Genomic DNA, 17,173 nt, shown 5'->3' on the forward strand with positions numbered 1-17,173 from the left:
GAAACAATTTTTCTTATTGATTTTTTTTCCCTCTGATTCATTATAAGGAATGAGAATATTAGCTTACTGGCATAAAAAAGTCACACATCTCTGTCTATAAAAGACAAATTGCAGGTTTGTACCGCTTCAATTTGCCTTAAAGCTGTGCGCAGAAACCTTTCAAGCTCCACTAAGTTTCATGGGCTTCAGACATCATAGAGGGTAGAACTGGACAGACCAGCTTTGCTTCCCCAGCAAAGAATTCAGCTGATGAAGCAGACTGCTGAGTACAGGCTGTCCAAGTGTAAGCCCAAAAGGCAAAAACTGTGATGACCATGTGCTCAGTATAGCCCTTTCGGTGCTGTTGGCAGTAAATAGAGTTAAGTCTTCGTCATACTTTTTTCTGGATTTAGCTTTAATTCTGTGCTTTTCCCCAACAGTTCTGGGATAGATGCAAGCTTTTCCTGATGCCAGCCAAGCATCAACCCGATTACGTCTACCTCCGGCATGTGCCCTTACGGCGGATCCACCTGTTCACCGTGGTTCAGATTGTCTGCTTGGCTGTTCTCTGGATCCTGAAATCCACTGTAGCAGCCATCATCTTTCCTGTGATGGTAGGCAGTTAGGCACATCTTTGGGAGAACTCTGTGGCATATACTGTTCGACCCAAAAGCCCAGTGGTCTGTTAGCTTTCTTCGGATTTGCTTTATTGTTTTGTTAAAAAAAAGAAAACGACAAAAGCACTAGTAAGGCAAAGTTACCACAGTCTTACTTTGGGAGAGAGAGGCCCTTTCCAAACGGGCCATTTATGGCGCCCTGGGGACGGCAAAAACGCCGTCCCCAGGGAGCCGTTCGCACAGGCGGCGCTACTAAAACGCAGCAGCGCCGACCTGGCTCCCCTCCTCCACCCCCAGGGCGGCGTCAGACCACCTCCAAAAACCTCCCTCCTGGAGGGAGGTTTTTGGAAAACAGCGCATTCCCGGCGGCGCGGTGCGAACGGCACCGCCAGGAACATGCTGTTTTCCCCGTCCCTCTCCCACTCACTTTGTCACCTTCGTCACCCTGCTGGCCTCCTAGGACCCTCCCTTGCTGTGCGGAAAGGGCCAAATTTAAGAAGGATAACGACAAGCTGTAACGTGGCTGGAGGAGGGCAACTAAAATAACAAAAGGTCTGGAATCCATGCCCTGCAAAGAGAAACTTAGGAGCTGGGGATGTTTAGTCTGGAGAAGTGAAGGTTAAGGTGGGGACATGATAGCTATGTTTTAATATTTGAAGGGATGCCATGCCGAAGAGGGAGCAAGCTTGTTTTCTGCTGTCTCAGAGACTAGGACACGGAGTAATAGATTCAAGGTGCAGGAAAAGAGATTCCACCTAAACATTAGGAAGAACTTTCTTTCAGGGCTGTTCAACAATGGAATTCACTGCCTTGGAGAGTGGTGGAGTCTCCTTCTTCGGAGGTTTTTTAACAGAGGCTGCCTGAACATATGTCAGGAGTGCTTTGACTGTGTGTTCCTGCATGGCAGGGGTTGGACTTGGTGGCCTTTGTGGTCTCTTCCAACTCTATGATTCTATGACAAATAGTTCTACCTTAGGGTCGCCATCCTTCAGGTAGTAAGTTATTGGGAGAGGTGCACCCATAGGCTATTTATGAATACTGTTCTGTACCACATGCTCACTACACAAGTGTGCCAAGTTTATAAACAATAAACCTATATTATAAACAACAATGTGTCTCAAAGTATAATTTTCATACTCTTGAACAATGCCACAAATGGCCTACAAACAAGACATTTCCAAATAAGTGCAAGTCTTCTGATTTTTGTCAAAATACATGCCAAAAAAGAATCCAATCAATGTAACACAGTTACAATGAAATCCTTGTACATTCAAAAGAACTGATATATCACCAGAGAATCTGGCACCAGTGAAATTGTATTTACTCAGTGTTAGAAGATGCAATTCTTTAGCGAGTAAAGATGTTTTATGGGCAATCAAACCCTGGTTAGGTTTGATTTCAGATCACTTCTACGTGCCCCAATCATCTGTAAATAAACAATATGCTTAACTTAATGTCGACATCTTTTTAAGTGACTCTGGAGCTGAACTAACTTTAATAATAGGCACATATTACTTATTCCTCTCGCAAGCTGACAAAAACTGCTCTTATGTGGATTCCAGACAGCATAACGAATTGCAATCATTATAAATGAATTTGTTTTCCATTTATCAAAAGGGAAAATGGGTTCATTTGTAACGATTGCAACTTGCTATAAATATGCTGTGCGGAATGAGCCTTAACTACTTAAAAGACCCACCATCCAGTGTTGGGCACCCTTCCCTGTAACAAAAGCTCCAATGTAAATATGGAGATTTCAAGAATAATTGAAGCATGATATAATGTAGCAAGTTCAATTTCATTGGAGCCAGATTCTCTGGTGATATATCAGCTCTGTTCAGTGTACAAGGAGTTCATTGTAACTGTGTTACATTGATTGGGTTCTTTGTTGCCCTGTATTTTGACAAAAATCAAAAGACTTGTACTTATTTTGAAATATTTTATCTGAAAGCTATTTGGGATATTGTTAAAGTGTATGAAAATAAGTTTTGAGGCATGCTTACAGTATAGGTTTATTGTTTATAAAGTTGGCATAGTTGTGCAATGAGCATTCGTAGTGCAGTTTGGAAGTGGATTTTGCTATTCCGCACAGTAAAATCCTGCTGCAAAGTGGATTGAAGGTGCATTATTCTGCATGTGCGGAAGGGGCCTCAATATGGTGCCTCTGGATGCCACACACTTGCTGATACCTTACCTTGTGCCTTCCAAGTGTTTTTAGAAAGTGAGTGAGGCTAGGGTGCTGTGTGGTTTCCGGGCTGTATGGCCGTGTTCTAGCAGCATTCTCTCCTGACGTTTCGCCTGCATCTGTGGCTGGCATCTTCAGAGGATCCTCTGAAGATGCCAGCCACAGATGCAGACGAAATGTCAGGAGAGAATGCTGCTAGAACACGGCCATACAGCCCGGAAACCACACAGCACCCAAGTGATTCCGGCCGTGAAAGCCTTCGACAATACATTGAGTGAGGCTAGATGGGGATTCTGCCCATCAGGGTTTCTGATTGGCTGTGATTTTTTTTTAATTATGCTTTGGTACCGACTGCCACCACAGCACAAGGTTTTTAAGAGGCATCTTGTTAAAAAGAACTTCTACCTGCAATGTTGAAGATTATTATTATTATTATGGAGTTACGCAGAACTTCTCTCCCTGACATATTGCAATTGAATCTGCCACCTGCAGTAGCCATTTGTCGTGGTTGAGTCCAACACTCTATGCCAGAATTCCAAAAGTTCCCACAGACTCAAAGAGATTGAGTACTCCTGTTCTAGTTCATAGTCATTTAGGATCTTGGTTGGTCAAAAATCAAATTCCCTTTTCCAAATATAAAGATTTGGCCCAGTGCTAGTGGTGATAAGGTTGATTGGTTTAAATTTTGGCTCCATTTAGATTTTAGCCTTGATCTTGGTCCGGAAGATGCTGGACTTTGTCTTTTCCCAACATGACCTGGCCTGGATTGATAACATAATCCCTGAAAAGGATAAGAAGAAGGAGGAGGACAAGAAGAAGAAGAAAAAGAAAGGCAACAAAGACGAGGAAAACAACAGTGATGAGGTTTGTTCACTCAGTGCCAAGAGGATTTCATTTGTCCCTCACTGTGAACATTCAGATGCTTGTCTGGAGTCAGGGCTTCAAAAACTTCAGCAATCACACATAGACAGTTTCATTCACAGAGCTGCTCTTTGTTGAACGGCAGAATCGTTAACTCTTTGTCTGTGGACAATTCAGCATTTTGCTCCAGATAAACAGGTTTTCTTTCTTATACTTATATTTGCACAGTATAAAATTCAGGTGCTCATTACCCAGCTGGTCCAGAGGCGTATTTAGGGAAAACATAGCCCGGTGCAAAATCTGAGTTTTGTGTCCCCACCCCACCCTGTGCCACTCTCCCCAACCACGACCAAACAACTTTTTTTGCACCAGGTCTTGAAGTCGGTGTATGGACCAGGGGGAAGGAGGAGGGGTGTCGTGTGGGGGCAATTTTCCGCCCCCCTCGTGACTAAATTGCCGCTGCCTGGGGACATTTGACCCCATGTGTTTCCCTGGGTGGTATGCCCCTATATCTGACCCTATTTTCTGTAGAACATCCTGTGCTGGACCCATTCCCCACATTCTTGAAGATGGAATCATTATGCTGTCTACACTGTGGGCAAAGTTCCCATGCACACATCCCACTGTTCTGTTTGGAAAGAAAGTCCTCCTGCTCCTTTGTTAATGCGATGTCAGGAATTCTCCAAGCACCCAGCAAATGCCAAAGCAGTAATGCCCCAGCACTGCCCTTTCTGTACTCCAATCTGAACATCACAACCAAAGGTCAAGAATACTCACCAAACTACACAAGACACTGGGAGTTCTACAAACAGAGCCCCGTTGAGGTTTTCCCCCCTCTAAAACTCAGGTATTTCAAGGCCCAATTTCTTATAGCTATACTTGCACAGTATAAAATGCAGGTGCTCATTACCCAACCGGTTCAGTCTGTACTAGGGAAAATATATCCCGGTGCAGAATCATGGGACCTTTCCGCACGGGCCTTTTACAGCGCCCTAGGGACGGCAAAAACACCGTCCCTAGGGAGCTGTTCGCGATGCAGCTGCGCCATCCTTGCTCCCCCCAGCGTCGCGAAGCCACCATTTTCCCACCTCACTCCCCGAGCGAGGTTTTTGGAAAAAAGCGGCTTCCAGTCGCTGCCGTGCGAATGGCAGCAGCTGTAAGGCGCGATTCCCCCCCCCTTTCCCGATCAATGTACCTTCACTGTGACCTTTCGGCACGTCACCTGGGCCTGGGGACATGCCTCCCCTGCCCTGCGACACCAGAGCAGTTGTGCAGGGCAGGGGGGCGTGTCCCCTGGCCTGGGCGACACGCCGGAAGGTCGCAGGGAAGGTATGTTGATCGGGCGACAGCACAGCATGTGCCATCTTCTCTGCCTTTACCGGGATCATTCATGTGAACGGTCCCGGGGGGGGGGGTGTCGGCGTCATATACGCTGACGCACCCCCCAGCATGGCCATGCAGAAGCGGCCTAAGTTTTGTGCTCCACCCCACCCCTATGGGCTGCCGCCCTCCCCCACCACAACCACCACACTGCTGATGCATGTCCTGTTGTGGCAAACATATAATCCCTGGATCAATACATCCATGCTTTCCTTCTACATCAGGGGGGTAGACTGGTCACTCTGGCCACTGAAACTTCTGATGGGCTGATGGCCTGTTCCCTCACCTGGGCCATGCCGACACAGTGGCAGTAAATGTGTGGCAGCATCCAATTTCCCCATGGCATGAAGAAGGTGACCTGGTGGGCCACTGCGAGTAGCAGAGAGCTGGACTAGATGGACTTTGGTCTGATCCAGCTGGCTTGTTCTTATGTGACCCCTGGCTGAGCTGTATGCACTGTGGGCAGGCAGGCTGATTTTGCTCCCCTTCCTTTCCTCCCTTTGGGACATAGAGGAGGGCAAGCTGGTCAGCATTTTCCTGGACCAAATTTTCCTCCCAATCAGCTCCTGTATGTTTGGAATTGTGCCTCTGCGTGCCTGATTTTTAGATGGAGGAAACAAACACTGGGATCTTTGTGCCCTTCTGACAAAGAGGCTTTCTGGCGAAGAAAATGAAGGCATATCTGTAACTGGTATGTAAAGTTACTGCAAGATTACAAACAGCGCAGTTTCTTGCAATCCATGTGCTCAATGGTTTGAAGTTTTCATTAAAAAGTACCACAGCTGCCCATGTGCTCCTTCAAAGCATTCTGGTGATCCTTGCTGGATAGAAGGCAGGGCTATCTACAGATGTCCTCTTGAGGTTCCCACAGAATCCACTGAGTGGGCTATTTTGCCAGGAAGCAGTACTTGAGGTGATGGACAGAAAGGATAAAAGGAGCAGGCTGGTCAGTGTGGGTCCGCTATATGCAAGAAAAGAGAGTGTGTGTTTTTTAATGAATGAAAGACCAGGTTTTCTGTATTTCCCCCAAATGTGAGCATTGCATCTTCCACACTAGGAGAAACCTGGATATATCTATGCAAACGGAGGTGTTCACTGTCTCTTTCCACTTTTTTCCCTAGCCCAAGTTCCCACCTCCCTCTATTATAACCATCCCTATGGAGCCTGTCCCATCAGAACCCCAAAACAGTATCCATTGCATTTCCAGTAAGTAGCATGCTCAGGTTCTATCAGATGTTAAGTTAACAGCTAACTCTCAACTACTTGAAAATCTGTACTAAACATGACTGCACAACAGCAAAATTTGCTTCTTTCATCTCAGTAGGGCATGCCAAGGCAAAGTGCCTAAGGGATTGTGCCTTTTTGTGTGTGTGACTAACCAAACTAACCTATTGCTGATGCATATCTTGATTTGAAGCTGCAGCTTTGGTAGAAAGCAGGGAGTAGCATTCACAGGCTTCAGTGGCTTTTGGGACATTCCTTGACTATACTACTAACTTCCTGTTCCTATATTTTTCCAGTTTGCCTTTTAAAAGATAAACTAGTAAGTTCTCCTTGGCCAGGTTTACACATCAGTCTCCCAACAGGGAAAGAACCAGGTCGTAATATTACGAGTGATCATACTTAAGTCCCGTGTAGGTTCTCGGACACTGAGCTCACCAGAGGTTGCTCCAATTTGCCACATGGATTCTGCAGATTGGTACTATTGGTATCCAGCCGATGTGCAGCCATCCTAGGGATTTGCATAAGCAGACAATATCCTGAAAGCCCTCTTGTTTTGCTTCCAATTGAAAGTATGTTGACCTCAGTTTATCCTAATCCAGTCCCTCACACAGGTATATTTCGATGCCTAAAGATAGATTCCCTTAGCTGATACAGTTGCACCCAACGCTGTCCCACTTCCTCATGGGTATCTCCAATGTCAGGGCAGAACTCCAGTGCCATTGGCAAACATGCATTTGGGCAAAGCATACATCCACAGAGGAAAAGCAGCCAGGAAATTTGGAGCAGAGAAACCATTAACCATCCCTTCACATCACTACTCAAAATTCCCCTTCTGGAGCTGCTCTTCCCATGTGTTTGCATGTAGCATGAAATTAAGTCTTGAAATCTTTAATGGGTTCTAAAAAGACTTTTAAGCCTATGGGCTACCACTGTACAAGACAATGCCCTGTGCTTTCTCTAATCTTCTGGAAATTGCATGAAAAAAAACCCCAGTAACTGGCTATTTGCTTTGAGCTGAACTAAAGCTCCATTCACATGTGTGAAAAAGAGTAACATAGGGGCAACTCATGTATAATGCCTATCTTCTCTACTAAGGATGCATCCTTCACTTTTTGCTACAAGAAGGCTCCCATTGAGCAGAGTCACCAGAACAAGAACATTTCAGGGCAGATTTTTGGGTACTATTATGGGTGGCTGGCAGCAGAGCCGGAGACAGACAGACGTGATCCTTGGTCCATCTATTCAAGCCCCACTGAAATATATACAGTATTCTTGGCCAACTCGCTTCCATTTTAAAGAGTTTGTTCATTCATTTGTTTGGCCTTTGAAATAGATTTACAAACAACTATGTTTCCCTCCAGGAACAAGGTCTTCCAGTTGGAGCTTTGAATTCTGATTCTTCTCCTAATAATTTAGACCTGGATCGCAGGTAAGTGATACATTTGATAATCTCCCCCCTCCCCCCCACCCCAAAAAAAGATCCAGGGATGACATGAATCTCCACAAAGAGTCAGCTCTACCAAAGACACCTTGCTCCAGTTTCAACCACTCTTCTGGTCTCCACAAGAAAGATATGCCACCCTAGAGTTTTGGGAGTCTCTGAGCCCCATGGAAATGAATACAGGGTTCTTGGCTTGGTCTCATCTGTTTAAAGTGGGGGTGGGGGGGTGTTAATTCATTCATCCATCTGTTCATTCTCTAAAATAGATTCATGTTTCCCTTGTTTGGGTCACTCTTGTGGCAGTCACCTTCAAGAAACAAGAAAAGACTCCCCTGCTGCATTTTGCTTTTGAAAATTACCCCATTCCGTGTTTGTATGATTGTTCTGAATTGTTTTTTCCCAGCGTTGATCTTAATTTTCAGTATAATTTTGGCTTATCTGACAGTTTTATATACTTTGGGTGCAGATGTTCAGAAGTGGTTTAGCAATCTTGCTAACAGGAAAGTGAGCTTACGACTACAAATATGACATTGAAATAGAAATAACATCTATTATTATTATTATTACATTTACCCTTTTGACAGGCAGACACACAGGGAAGGAAGCATGGCTGTTCCTGTTATATCAGCCAGGTACATTTACCTCTCTCTTAGCAGAAAAAAAAAAGCCTCCCCGAAAGTTCAAGGGCCCTCCCAGGCAAGGGTTTTGTGTCTAGGGGGTGGGTGGGAAGAAGCAGCATCTATTTGCAGGGGAAGGGAACACAGACCTTAGGATAGCAAAAATTCGAAAACCCTGGTGCACATTCACAGGAAGCATTCCTGGCCTCCTCCCAGCAGCAAACTTGAGGAAAACATGACTTTGCATTGGTGTTAGAAAACACCATTCAGTCACCACTGACCTATGATGACCCCATGGGGTTTTCAAGACAAGTAGTGGTGGTTTGCCATTGCATGCCTCTGAGTGGGCTTAGAGAGTTCTGAAAGAATTATGCCTGGCCCAAGGTGGAGGAGTGAGGAACTGTGGAGGAGTGAGGAACTGAACCTGCTTCTCCTGATTGGAGTCCACCACCCTCAACCACGACACCATGCTGGCTCTTGCTTTGCGTTACTGGTACGTTTTTTAAAAGGAATCCATCCAAATAACTATATCTATGTACAATGTGTTCATTTGAAAAAGCAACCAAGCTTCTTTTGAGTTTGGCATGGAGCTGGCTCAGGTAGAGAACCTTGCGGCTCTCAGGTGTTCTAGAACCTGAATTCCATCGGCTCTACCGGCATGACCAGTTGGCCATGCTGGTAGAAGCTGATAAGCCAGCGGAGTTCCTGGGCTATCTGAGAGCCGCAGGTTCCCTACCCCTGGGCTAGCTGATCCCAGAGAACTTCCCAGTCCGTACTATCAAAGTGACCTTCTGAGTGATAAAGGCATCATTCAAACTTTTCTCTGTTTGAAACTGTACATCTTGTTATTAAATGCACTAGCACAATTACATTATATTCTGTAGAGAGCATTTGTCTAAGCCCAGCTTGGTTTCCTATCAAAACATCTCACTGGAAAAAAATTGCATAAATCTTGACTGCTTGATATTGAGTAAGCTGTAAAGGCAGTAATTTGTAGTAAACTACTTGTCCCTTTTTAATATATTCCATCTAGCAGCAAATATCCCTGCTTCATTAATGCAATGAAATAATTTAACTAACATGGGGATGCAGAAATCTATGTGACATTTCAAGTTTACCTGGAATGTCCATCTTTGCCTTGGGCCTAGTTATCTACTAAATATCCCAACAAGATATATTTCTTTTTTAATATCAACAGTCATGGCTATCTAAAAGCCCCTTCATTCATTCCTGTTGTTTAGATTAACAAAAAATGCCCAGATGTATTGCATATAACACCCCCCATGACCTTACCATTCTATACACACAATATTAGAAACACAAAAGGGGACAGAAGGCAACATTCCTCTGACTACTAGTTTCCAAACGTTTGCTCAGGCTTTGGTCTGAAGACAGGGATTTAATGTTTTTATTAACATAGTTTACACCTTGCTTTACTCCCCAAAGCAGCTTACATCATTATTGTCTCCTCGATTTCATCCTCACAACAACCCTGTGAGGTGAGTTAGGCTGAAAGTATGTCACTCAAAAGGTCACCCAATAAGCTTCCATGGCAAAGCAACGAATGTTCATTTAAATGAATCAATACACATGTCACATTTTTACAAAATATCCCCTGACACTTGGGGCCAGACAGATAACAGAATTGCCAGTAAGTATATCTACTGCAGATAGGGTTGTTCTACGTGGGGCTGCCCTTGAAGACTGTCCAAAAGCTACAGCTGAAACAGAAGACTCCAGCCAGTCTTGACTGGAGTTGGTCATAGGGACCATATTACTCCAGGGTTTTTTTTAATCAGCATTGGCTCCCAATTTGCTTCAGGGTTCAATTCAAGGTGCTGATATTGACCTTTAATGCCCTTTTCAGCCAACATAAGTACCACCTTCTCCCATATTAACGTATTCATTCCTTCTGATCATCTTCAGAAGACCTACGTTGGGTGCCCTTTCCATCAGAGTCTTGGCAGATAGCTAACCAAGAAAGGGCTTTCTCAGTTGTGGTGCCAAAACTTTGGAACTCCCTCCCTGGGGATTCATCTGTCTTCCTCTGTTGGTGTCTTACTTCAGTGGGTGAAATCTTGTTTGGTTTTGTCTGCATTCACCCTATAACCTCTTTCCTGATTTTGCTGTTGCATGTTCATATGTTTTTGTGGAAGGCTTTTATAATTTTAAATGTTGTTTTTAATGTTCAAATGTTTCCATTTTTTACCATTTGGGGCACCCCAATCCAGTGGAAAGGCAGCACAAAGATAGCTTATCAATGAAAACAGGCATGGAGAAAAATGTCCTATCCCTTAATAGAAGCTTAATATGTGGAAATTGGCAGCTGAAGCTTTTCATGGCATGGAGATAAATAGCATTACTTGATAAATAGCATCCCATTAAGCCTCTATTACAGAGAAAACTACAGCCACCATGAATCCTGCTTAAAGATATGTTTGAATGCAATCACTTTTGTACAATGCTTATTTTGACGTAGCATTGTTTTACTAGCTTCTAAAACTACCTCTCTACTTTAACTATTGAAGCTTGAAATTAACATAAGTCAGTTTTTGAAACAAATCCCAGATCCAATATATTTCCTCCTCTTTGAATGAAGCTGGGGTGTTTAATCCTGGAGCTACAAGTACCTGCATTTCCTTGAATGTGTGGTGTTGATGCTTCTGCCACAGATGAGCAGACCTGTTTTGTTCATGAACCTGCCAGCTAGCTACTCAGGGAACAAAGAACATCTGCAAGGCAGCTACCATCATTCAAACATGCTGCTTTGTGGTGCATTCTGAAGACTAGGTAGATATCTGGGACAAAAACCCCCATTATAGGTGTCAAACTCACAGCCCTCCAGATGTTATGGACTACAGATCCCATCATCCCCTGCCAGCATGATGCTGGCAGGGGATGATGGGAACTGTAGTCCATAACATTTGGAGGGACGAGTTTGACACCTGTGCATGAGAAATTAAATAAGAATCTGGTATGTGAGGAAAGGCAGCTGAAAGAAAGTGGGAAAGGACACAGGATGCAGGACACTAAGGCTGTTTCCGCACGGCCACGATGGGGGTTGGGTCGGCGTACATGACGCTGACCCAACCCCCCCGGGACCGTTCGCACGAACAGTCCCGGTTGCAGTGGGGAAGACGGCGCCGCGGAGCGCCATTGTCCGATCGACCTACCTGCTCTGCAACCGTCTGGCGTGTCCCCAGGCCTCGGGGACGCGCCGGACGATCGCAGCGCAGGTAGGTCGACCGGGCACAGGGGGGAGGGAAGGCGCCTTCCAGCCGCCGTTTTGCATAAACCTCGCTCGGGAAGCGATGTGGGAAAACGGCGGCTTCGCACCACTCGGGAGGAGTGAGGGCGGCACGGCTGCAAAGCACCTGGGCCCCTCATGCAAACGGCTCCCTGGGGACGGTGTTTTTGCCATCCCCAGGGCGCTGTATTAGGCCCGTGCAGAAAGGGCCTAAGTAATAGAGTTAGCAGAAATCAAAACGTCAATTTTGCCCTTTTTATGGGCTGCTCCATAGATGAGGAAAGATGTTTATAATAGGGGCAATCCAATTATAGATAATTTATTGATGGGATGGGACAGAAATAGGAAGAAGTTTTCTCTGATGATTTCACCATGAACTTCAGCAGCTACAGACTTCAATGCAGTTCAAAAATTTTAATTAATGTCATGTAAATTAGATTGTTATGATTTGTTGGCAGTTTCTAGCAGTATGATCTCATATGATTAAGTATTTAGGATAGGTAATGGTAAGATTTCATGGTCTGAATACTACGAGATAAAGATTGCATAACAAACTAAATTCATAGAAATGATCAGATAAGGAATTAAAATGAATTTGCAGAATTACTTATGCAACATTCTAAGAGATTGTTTTCTAAATGTTACTAGCTGGTTGTAAAACAAAACCAAATAAAAATTGCCCAGTTTAAGCAAAAATATATTGTTTTGAACTGCTGAAACTATTCTTAAGCTGCAGGATTGCTGTTCAGTATGAATTTCTAACCTCCTACGACCTGCTCTTCTTCCAGTATTACACTTCACCTGAAGATTTCCTGCCCGTCGTCTCCTGCATTCAACTACTCCCGAAATCCCATTTGTGCTGTCCCTCAAGTAAAGATAGAGATGGAGTCAGATTACGAAGATACTGATACAGAAAAGCATCCTCGGGACATGGGCAATGAGACCACGCTATAATCCCAATGGTTCTGTATAAATACAGAATTGGGTTATGTTTTTCTGTGTGAAAGACCATGGGAATATCTGGGCTGAAGGACCTTGTTCTCCGTTAGAGAACTGAAGACTGAGAATTTGTAGGGTTCCATTCTGATGGGTTGGACACAATGATAAAACCCGACTTCTCTAACTTCAGATCTTCCCAAACAATACGGACATGGCTATTCAGCATCTGCAAGAACAAGAGAAATAGTTAATCTGCGGGCCGCTCTGGTTCTTTGGGCAGAGGAACTGCGTAACCTTTGGACTCCATGTTTGGTTATGACTGATAAGAAGTTACCTAGTTGTTCACCAGCTCTTATGAAATCAGATGTTGTCAGCCTATCTCATAACCTGTATACTTATTAATTTTAAACTTGGCAGAGTCGTTTTCTTAGAGTAACTTTGCCCAACTTTTTTTTTAAAAGAGAGATTTCAATTTCTGTTCACCTATGAGGACTGGGCGTTGAGAAATTGGGTACCATGGATGGATGAGAAGCACAGAGCCTAAGTCTTGTCACCCAGTACTAAAAATTATCTTTTGAGGACCGAAGCAAGAGAAAGCCAAGACAGGAGACTATGTCTCCCTTGAATCCAAGCAACTGGAGGAATAGTTAGTCACAGATTACTGTATATATTATATGTCTCAGTCCTCCAGAGGGCTTAAGTTGACGTCCTGTTCATTTCAGTTATACTTCTCTCCATGAGTCACCTGGTTTTTCCCTCTTAGTATTTAGGCCGTTTAGAACTCCTTAACAGTCCTGTAAAGTGAGAACTTATCTTTCAGGAATGGTATCATGGCTCCATAAAGCTCATATGTCCCAATGGCAGGCTTCTCTGGTTTCAGTATCTGAAAATGCTTGTTGGATAGAGGCCAATAAATTCTAGGATCCAGTTGCAGCAAAGCAGATGTAGGTGAACTAGCCAGAAGTTATTTCTGCCTATCAGCATGGCTGAGCACATTTTGCCCATGGAGTCTTCTTTCATGAAATACGTTGTGAGATGTCTTGGCTGGTCCATAGGAGGAGAAAGGGAGCTATTTTAACTCAAAGGCCAAAGTCTCCTTTTCCTTTTTGATGTATGAAAATGTTTATCATTTTTCAATCTTTTCTCAGATCTAAATTTGGTAAATAGTTCTAAATTGTGCCAATACGTTGTCTCTTTTTAGGTCGATTCCGCACAGCATAATTATACCGGGTTACATTTGGTATTTAAAAACGTGGGTCTGTTTTATCCTGGATTCTGCCTTTGCATGGGTGCCCGTTTCTGTGAAGGAATCGAGTTAAGACTGGGAAGAAATATTTCAGTTTCTTTCGCAGGAGTCCAACATGCATGCTTGAACATCCCTGCTGTGCTGCATTCTGACTGGCTCTTCCCCCCCCCCCCCCCCCACCCCGCCCAGCAATGCTTCTGATTGACGGATCCATAGCAACTCCAGGAAAACCAAGCAGGACATACACACCCTTTTCTCTAGCTTTGGAAAGGAGCTGGTGCAGTAAGCAACATGGAAAGTACGTTGTGCTATACAAAGATAAAGTAAAAACTTTTGGTCAGTACTGGGCAGAGCACTATGTCCCATCCACATTTGAAGGTGTGCAAGAAACCCCAGCAAAAGACACTCACCCACCCCCCACCTCTGATATGTTAAATAACATTTGACTGGCCTTTGGGGCTGTCACAGAATCCTGCCAGGCAGGCGCTTCCCCAAACTCCCCCCAGGACCCCCACTGGGAACGTGAGACCGGAGCTGCAGGCCAGGTTTTCCAGACTGTGACTCAGCCAGTGACTCAGCCAGTGAGCGATGCTTGGGGAAAGCAAGCAGAAACAGGCTCGCTTCCCTGGATCCTGTAAGAGCGTCCAGTTCCCTCCCAGGATCCTGTTGGGAATGTGAGCCTGGAGCTGCAGGACTCGGTTGGCTGGTCTGTGGCTTGGCTAGCAAGCGGCTGTTGCTGAGAATGAGCAGGAACGGGGCAAGCACTCATGCCTTCCTGCATGGACTTGCTCACCTGGCTCCTAAAAGAGATGTCAAAGGGCAGAAAACTTGCTTGGAGAACTTTTTGGGAAGGGTGGGCTGCAACTCAGCAGAAATGAAACTGACATGATGGAAGGTGGGATCAGGTGCCGGGGGTGGATAAATAAATCCATTTTGCTCCCCTGGCCTTCGCACAGAAGCAATTCAACATGGGATTTAGGAAAAAGGTCCAAAAAACTCAGAATGAGGGAAATATCACGGGATAAACCTGCTTTAGGATTGGGAATTGTGTGAACTTCTTGGCCAAACTGGAATATTTCCCTTGCTCAACCCGGGATATTTGGACTGTGCGGAATCGACCTTACTCTACTGAACTGGTTTATTCAATATGCCATTTGAGGCAGTGAATTTAATCCCTCTCCTCTTGCCTGAATTCTCTGGCGCCTGCTCTAACTTTAATTTTGCCAGCTGTTCAGATGTATATAAGAGCACCGAAGAAACCTCAAAAGAGAAAACACCTTGCACCCTAGACAAAAATGCTTCATCTAATCACTTGGTGCCTCTGAAATATTACTTAACGGTTGTGAAAAATCTTGGTTTTTTAAAAAAAAACACTTTTAAGCTGCCCCATTCACCAAAGCACAGAATTCTTCCTTCAACAGAAAAATTAAAATCTTTATAACTAAGAATACTTTGTTGGACTATCTCCCAGTACTAGAACATTGGATCCCTTGTACTCAGAAAGCACTCTAAGAAAAAAAGGGAGTCTTAAACTTTCCAGATGTTGATATTAACCTCAGAAGTTTAAGACCTCTGAAAAGTTTGATTGGGTTTCTCTTGTTGAGCCTGTGGGACCTTTCATAATTTTGAGAAATGGTAGTAGGTACCACTACAAAATAATGCCATAGCAGAGAGGCATGGTTGCCAGCTTGCAGGTAGATTCTGGAGATTTCCAAGAATTACAACTGATTTCCAGACTATCGAGATCAGTTTCTCTGCAGAAAATGGCTGTTTTCCCACACAAAAGCAGCAGGGCATTTGCCTTCTCTTAAATCAAGACGAAATATCCACTTGTACTCCGCAGAATAAGAACCATTTCAATTGCCAACATTTCAGGCAATTTTGTAGTTATAGTAAATTACACACAGTCAGTTCCCCCCGCTCACACACACACACACCACACCCCTGCAGGACACACAACTTCAATGGGACATATAAGAACAGTAAGAGGGAAGCCCACAATGCTGTACATTTCACACTCTCAAAGTGGAGGGGGAGAAAGAACCATCTAAAGAGACTCTGGACTTAGGGAGCAAATGTATGGATAACATGAAGCAAGCAAACACTGGAGTCTAGAACCTTTTTTATTTTTCATGAAGCAAAAAGGCTACAGCAGCATGGGGGAGAGGGAAGAGAAGTTCTGAGAAGAACTAATGGCTGAAGTTGATATGCAAGAATTCCCAAGCAAACAAGCTGGCTGAGGAGAAGAGAAACACCAGATAGCGGATGCAATGGTCTGGAAACCAGGCTGTCAGCATGGGGCACCTGGCAAATCTCCTTCCTCTTCCCAGCCTCTCAAGAGCTCTGCTCAACCAGTACTGGTGCTGCCTGGTAAAAACTGGCTGTTATTAAGCCTCATTTCACCTCTGTCAGGGCCAAGAGCCGAGGAGGCAAAGCAACAGCAGTACACATGGCAAGGGGAAATGCTGGGGATCCCTGCAGGAGACTCACCAGATATCTGGTCCTTTATTGTTAAACCTAAACTGCTTCATCCATATTTGTGAAAACTGCATAATTAGCTTTGATTCTCAGAGGGAGTTTTGACTCTCGAAAGCTTATACCCTGGAAATTTTGTCGGTCACTACAGTGCTACTGGAATCAAATCTGTTTAAACCCACTGGCAAAGGGACAAAAGAACACCCTGTTATTCTTGTCCTTGTAGGGCTTGTTTTAAACGTCCTCTGCCAAAGCAGCTTTGCCTTCAGCGTCCTGTCTGCCATCTCTTCCTCTGAAGAAGAATGCTCCCCCCCTCCAATTCTTTACATTCTCCAAGTTCACCATATGCTTGGAGAAGCAGCTGCAGATGGTCCAAGGGCAGATGGCGAGACGGCAAACCCGGATGCTGGAACGCCTCCTGACTCCCAAAAGCTGCCTTGCTGCTTCAATGTGAAAAATACTGAATTTGCTTTAGCCTCAGCCAACATAGCCAGTGGTAGACGAGTCCACCAGCTTGACCAAAGGTGGCCAACAATTAACAGGAACAGGCCAGCTAATCTCAGTGGTCTGCCTCAATTTCATAGTAGCCTTCTAAGACACATGAAGGAAACTGCAGAGTAAATAAAGGGCAGAATTATGAGGCAGCCCTTCACTGTTTTTCCCAGCAACTGATCCCTTTCTTGCTCTTGCACAGGGCAGCCAATTCAGAGGTCTGTGCTCCAATACTGACTTATTTTGTTCGCCATGCTGCTTTGAAGCCATCTGCTCCCTGCTGCCCTGCTTGTTATTTGCCTTCTGATTTTTTACTGTTTGGATAATGGCAAAGTAATTAGGATCCAATCTCTTCCTTTACAACATGCATTCATCTGACCTGTCACATTGCAGCCTCTAATTCAGAGGGCTATTTTTAAGCAATAGAACTTAACAGCTTATCTTATAGAAAATGTTTGGACCCAGTAGTG

General features: G+C 44.5%; 1 protein-coding gene across 1 annotated transcript in view; it reads left to right on the plus strand.

The window, feature by feature from the left end:
* Positions 1–13,971, plus strand: part of SLC4A5 (solute carrier family 4 member 5) — an 82,703-nt gene extending 68,732 nt beyond the window's left edge. The window contains exons 23-27 of the mRNA XM_048513155.1: positions 420–593; positions 3,481–3,645; positions 7,608–7,675; positions 8,272–8,319; positions 12,340–13,971. Of these exons, the coding sequence (XP_048369112.1) occupies positions 420–593; positions 3,481–3,645; positions 7,608–7,675; positions 8,272–8,319; positions 12,340–12,505 (621 nt within the window). The 3' untranslated portion in view covers positions 12,506–13,971. The remainder of the gene's footprint in view (positions 1–419; positions 594–3,480; positions 3,646–7,607; positions 7,676–8,271; positions 8,320–12,339) is intronic.
* Positions 13,972–17,173: the final 3,202 nt, after the last annotated feature.

The sequence above is a fragment of the Sphaerodactylus townsendi genome, linkage group LG12 (assembly GCF_021028975.2).
Source record: "Sphaerodactylus townsendi isolate TG3544 linkage group LG12, MPM_Stown_v2.3, whole genome shotgun sequence".
In the NCBI taxonomy this organism is placed as follows: Eukaryota; Metazoa; Chordata; class Lepidosauria; order Squamata; family Sphaerodactylidae; genus Sphaerodactylus; species Sphaerodactylus townsendi.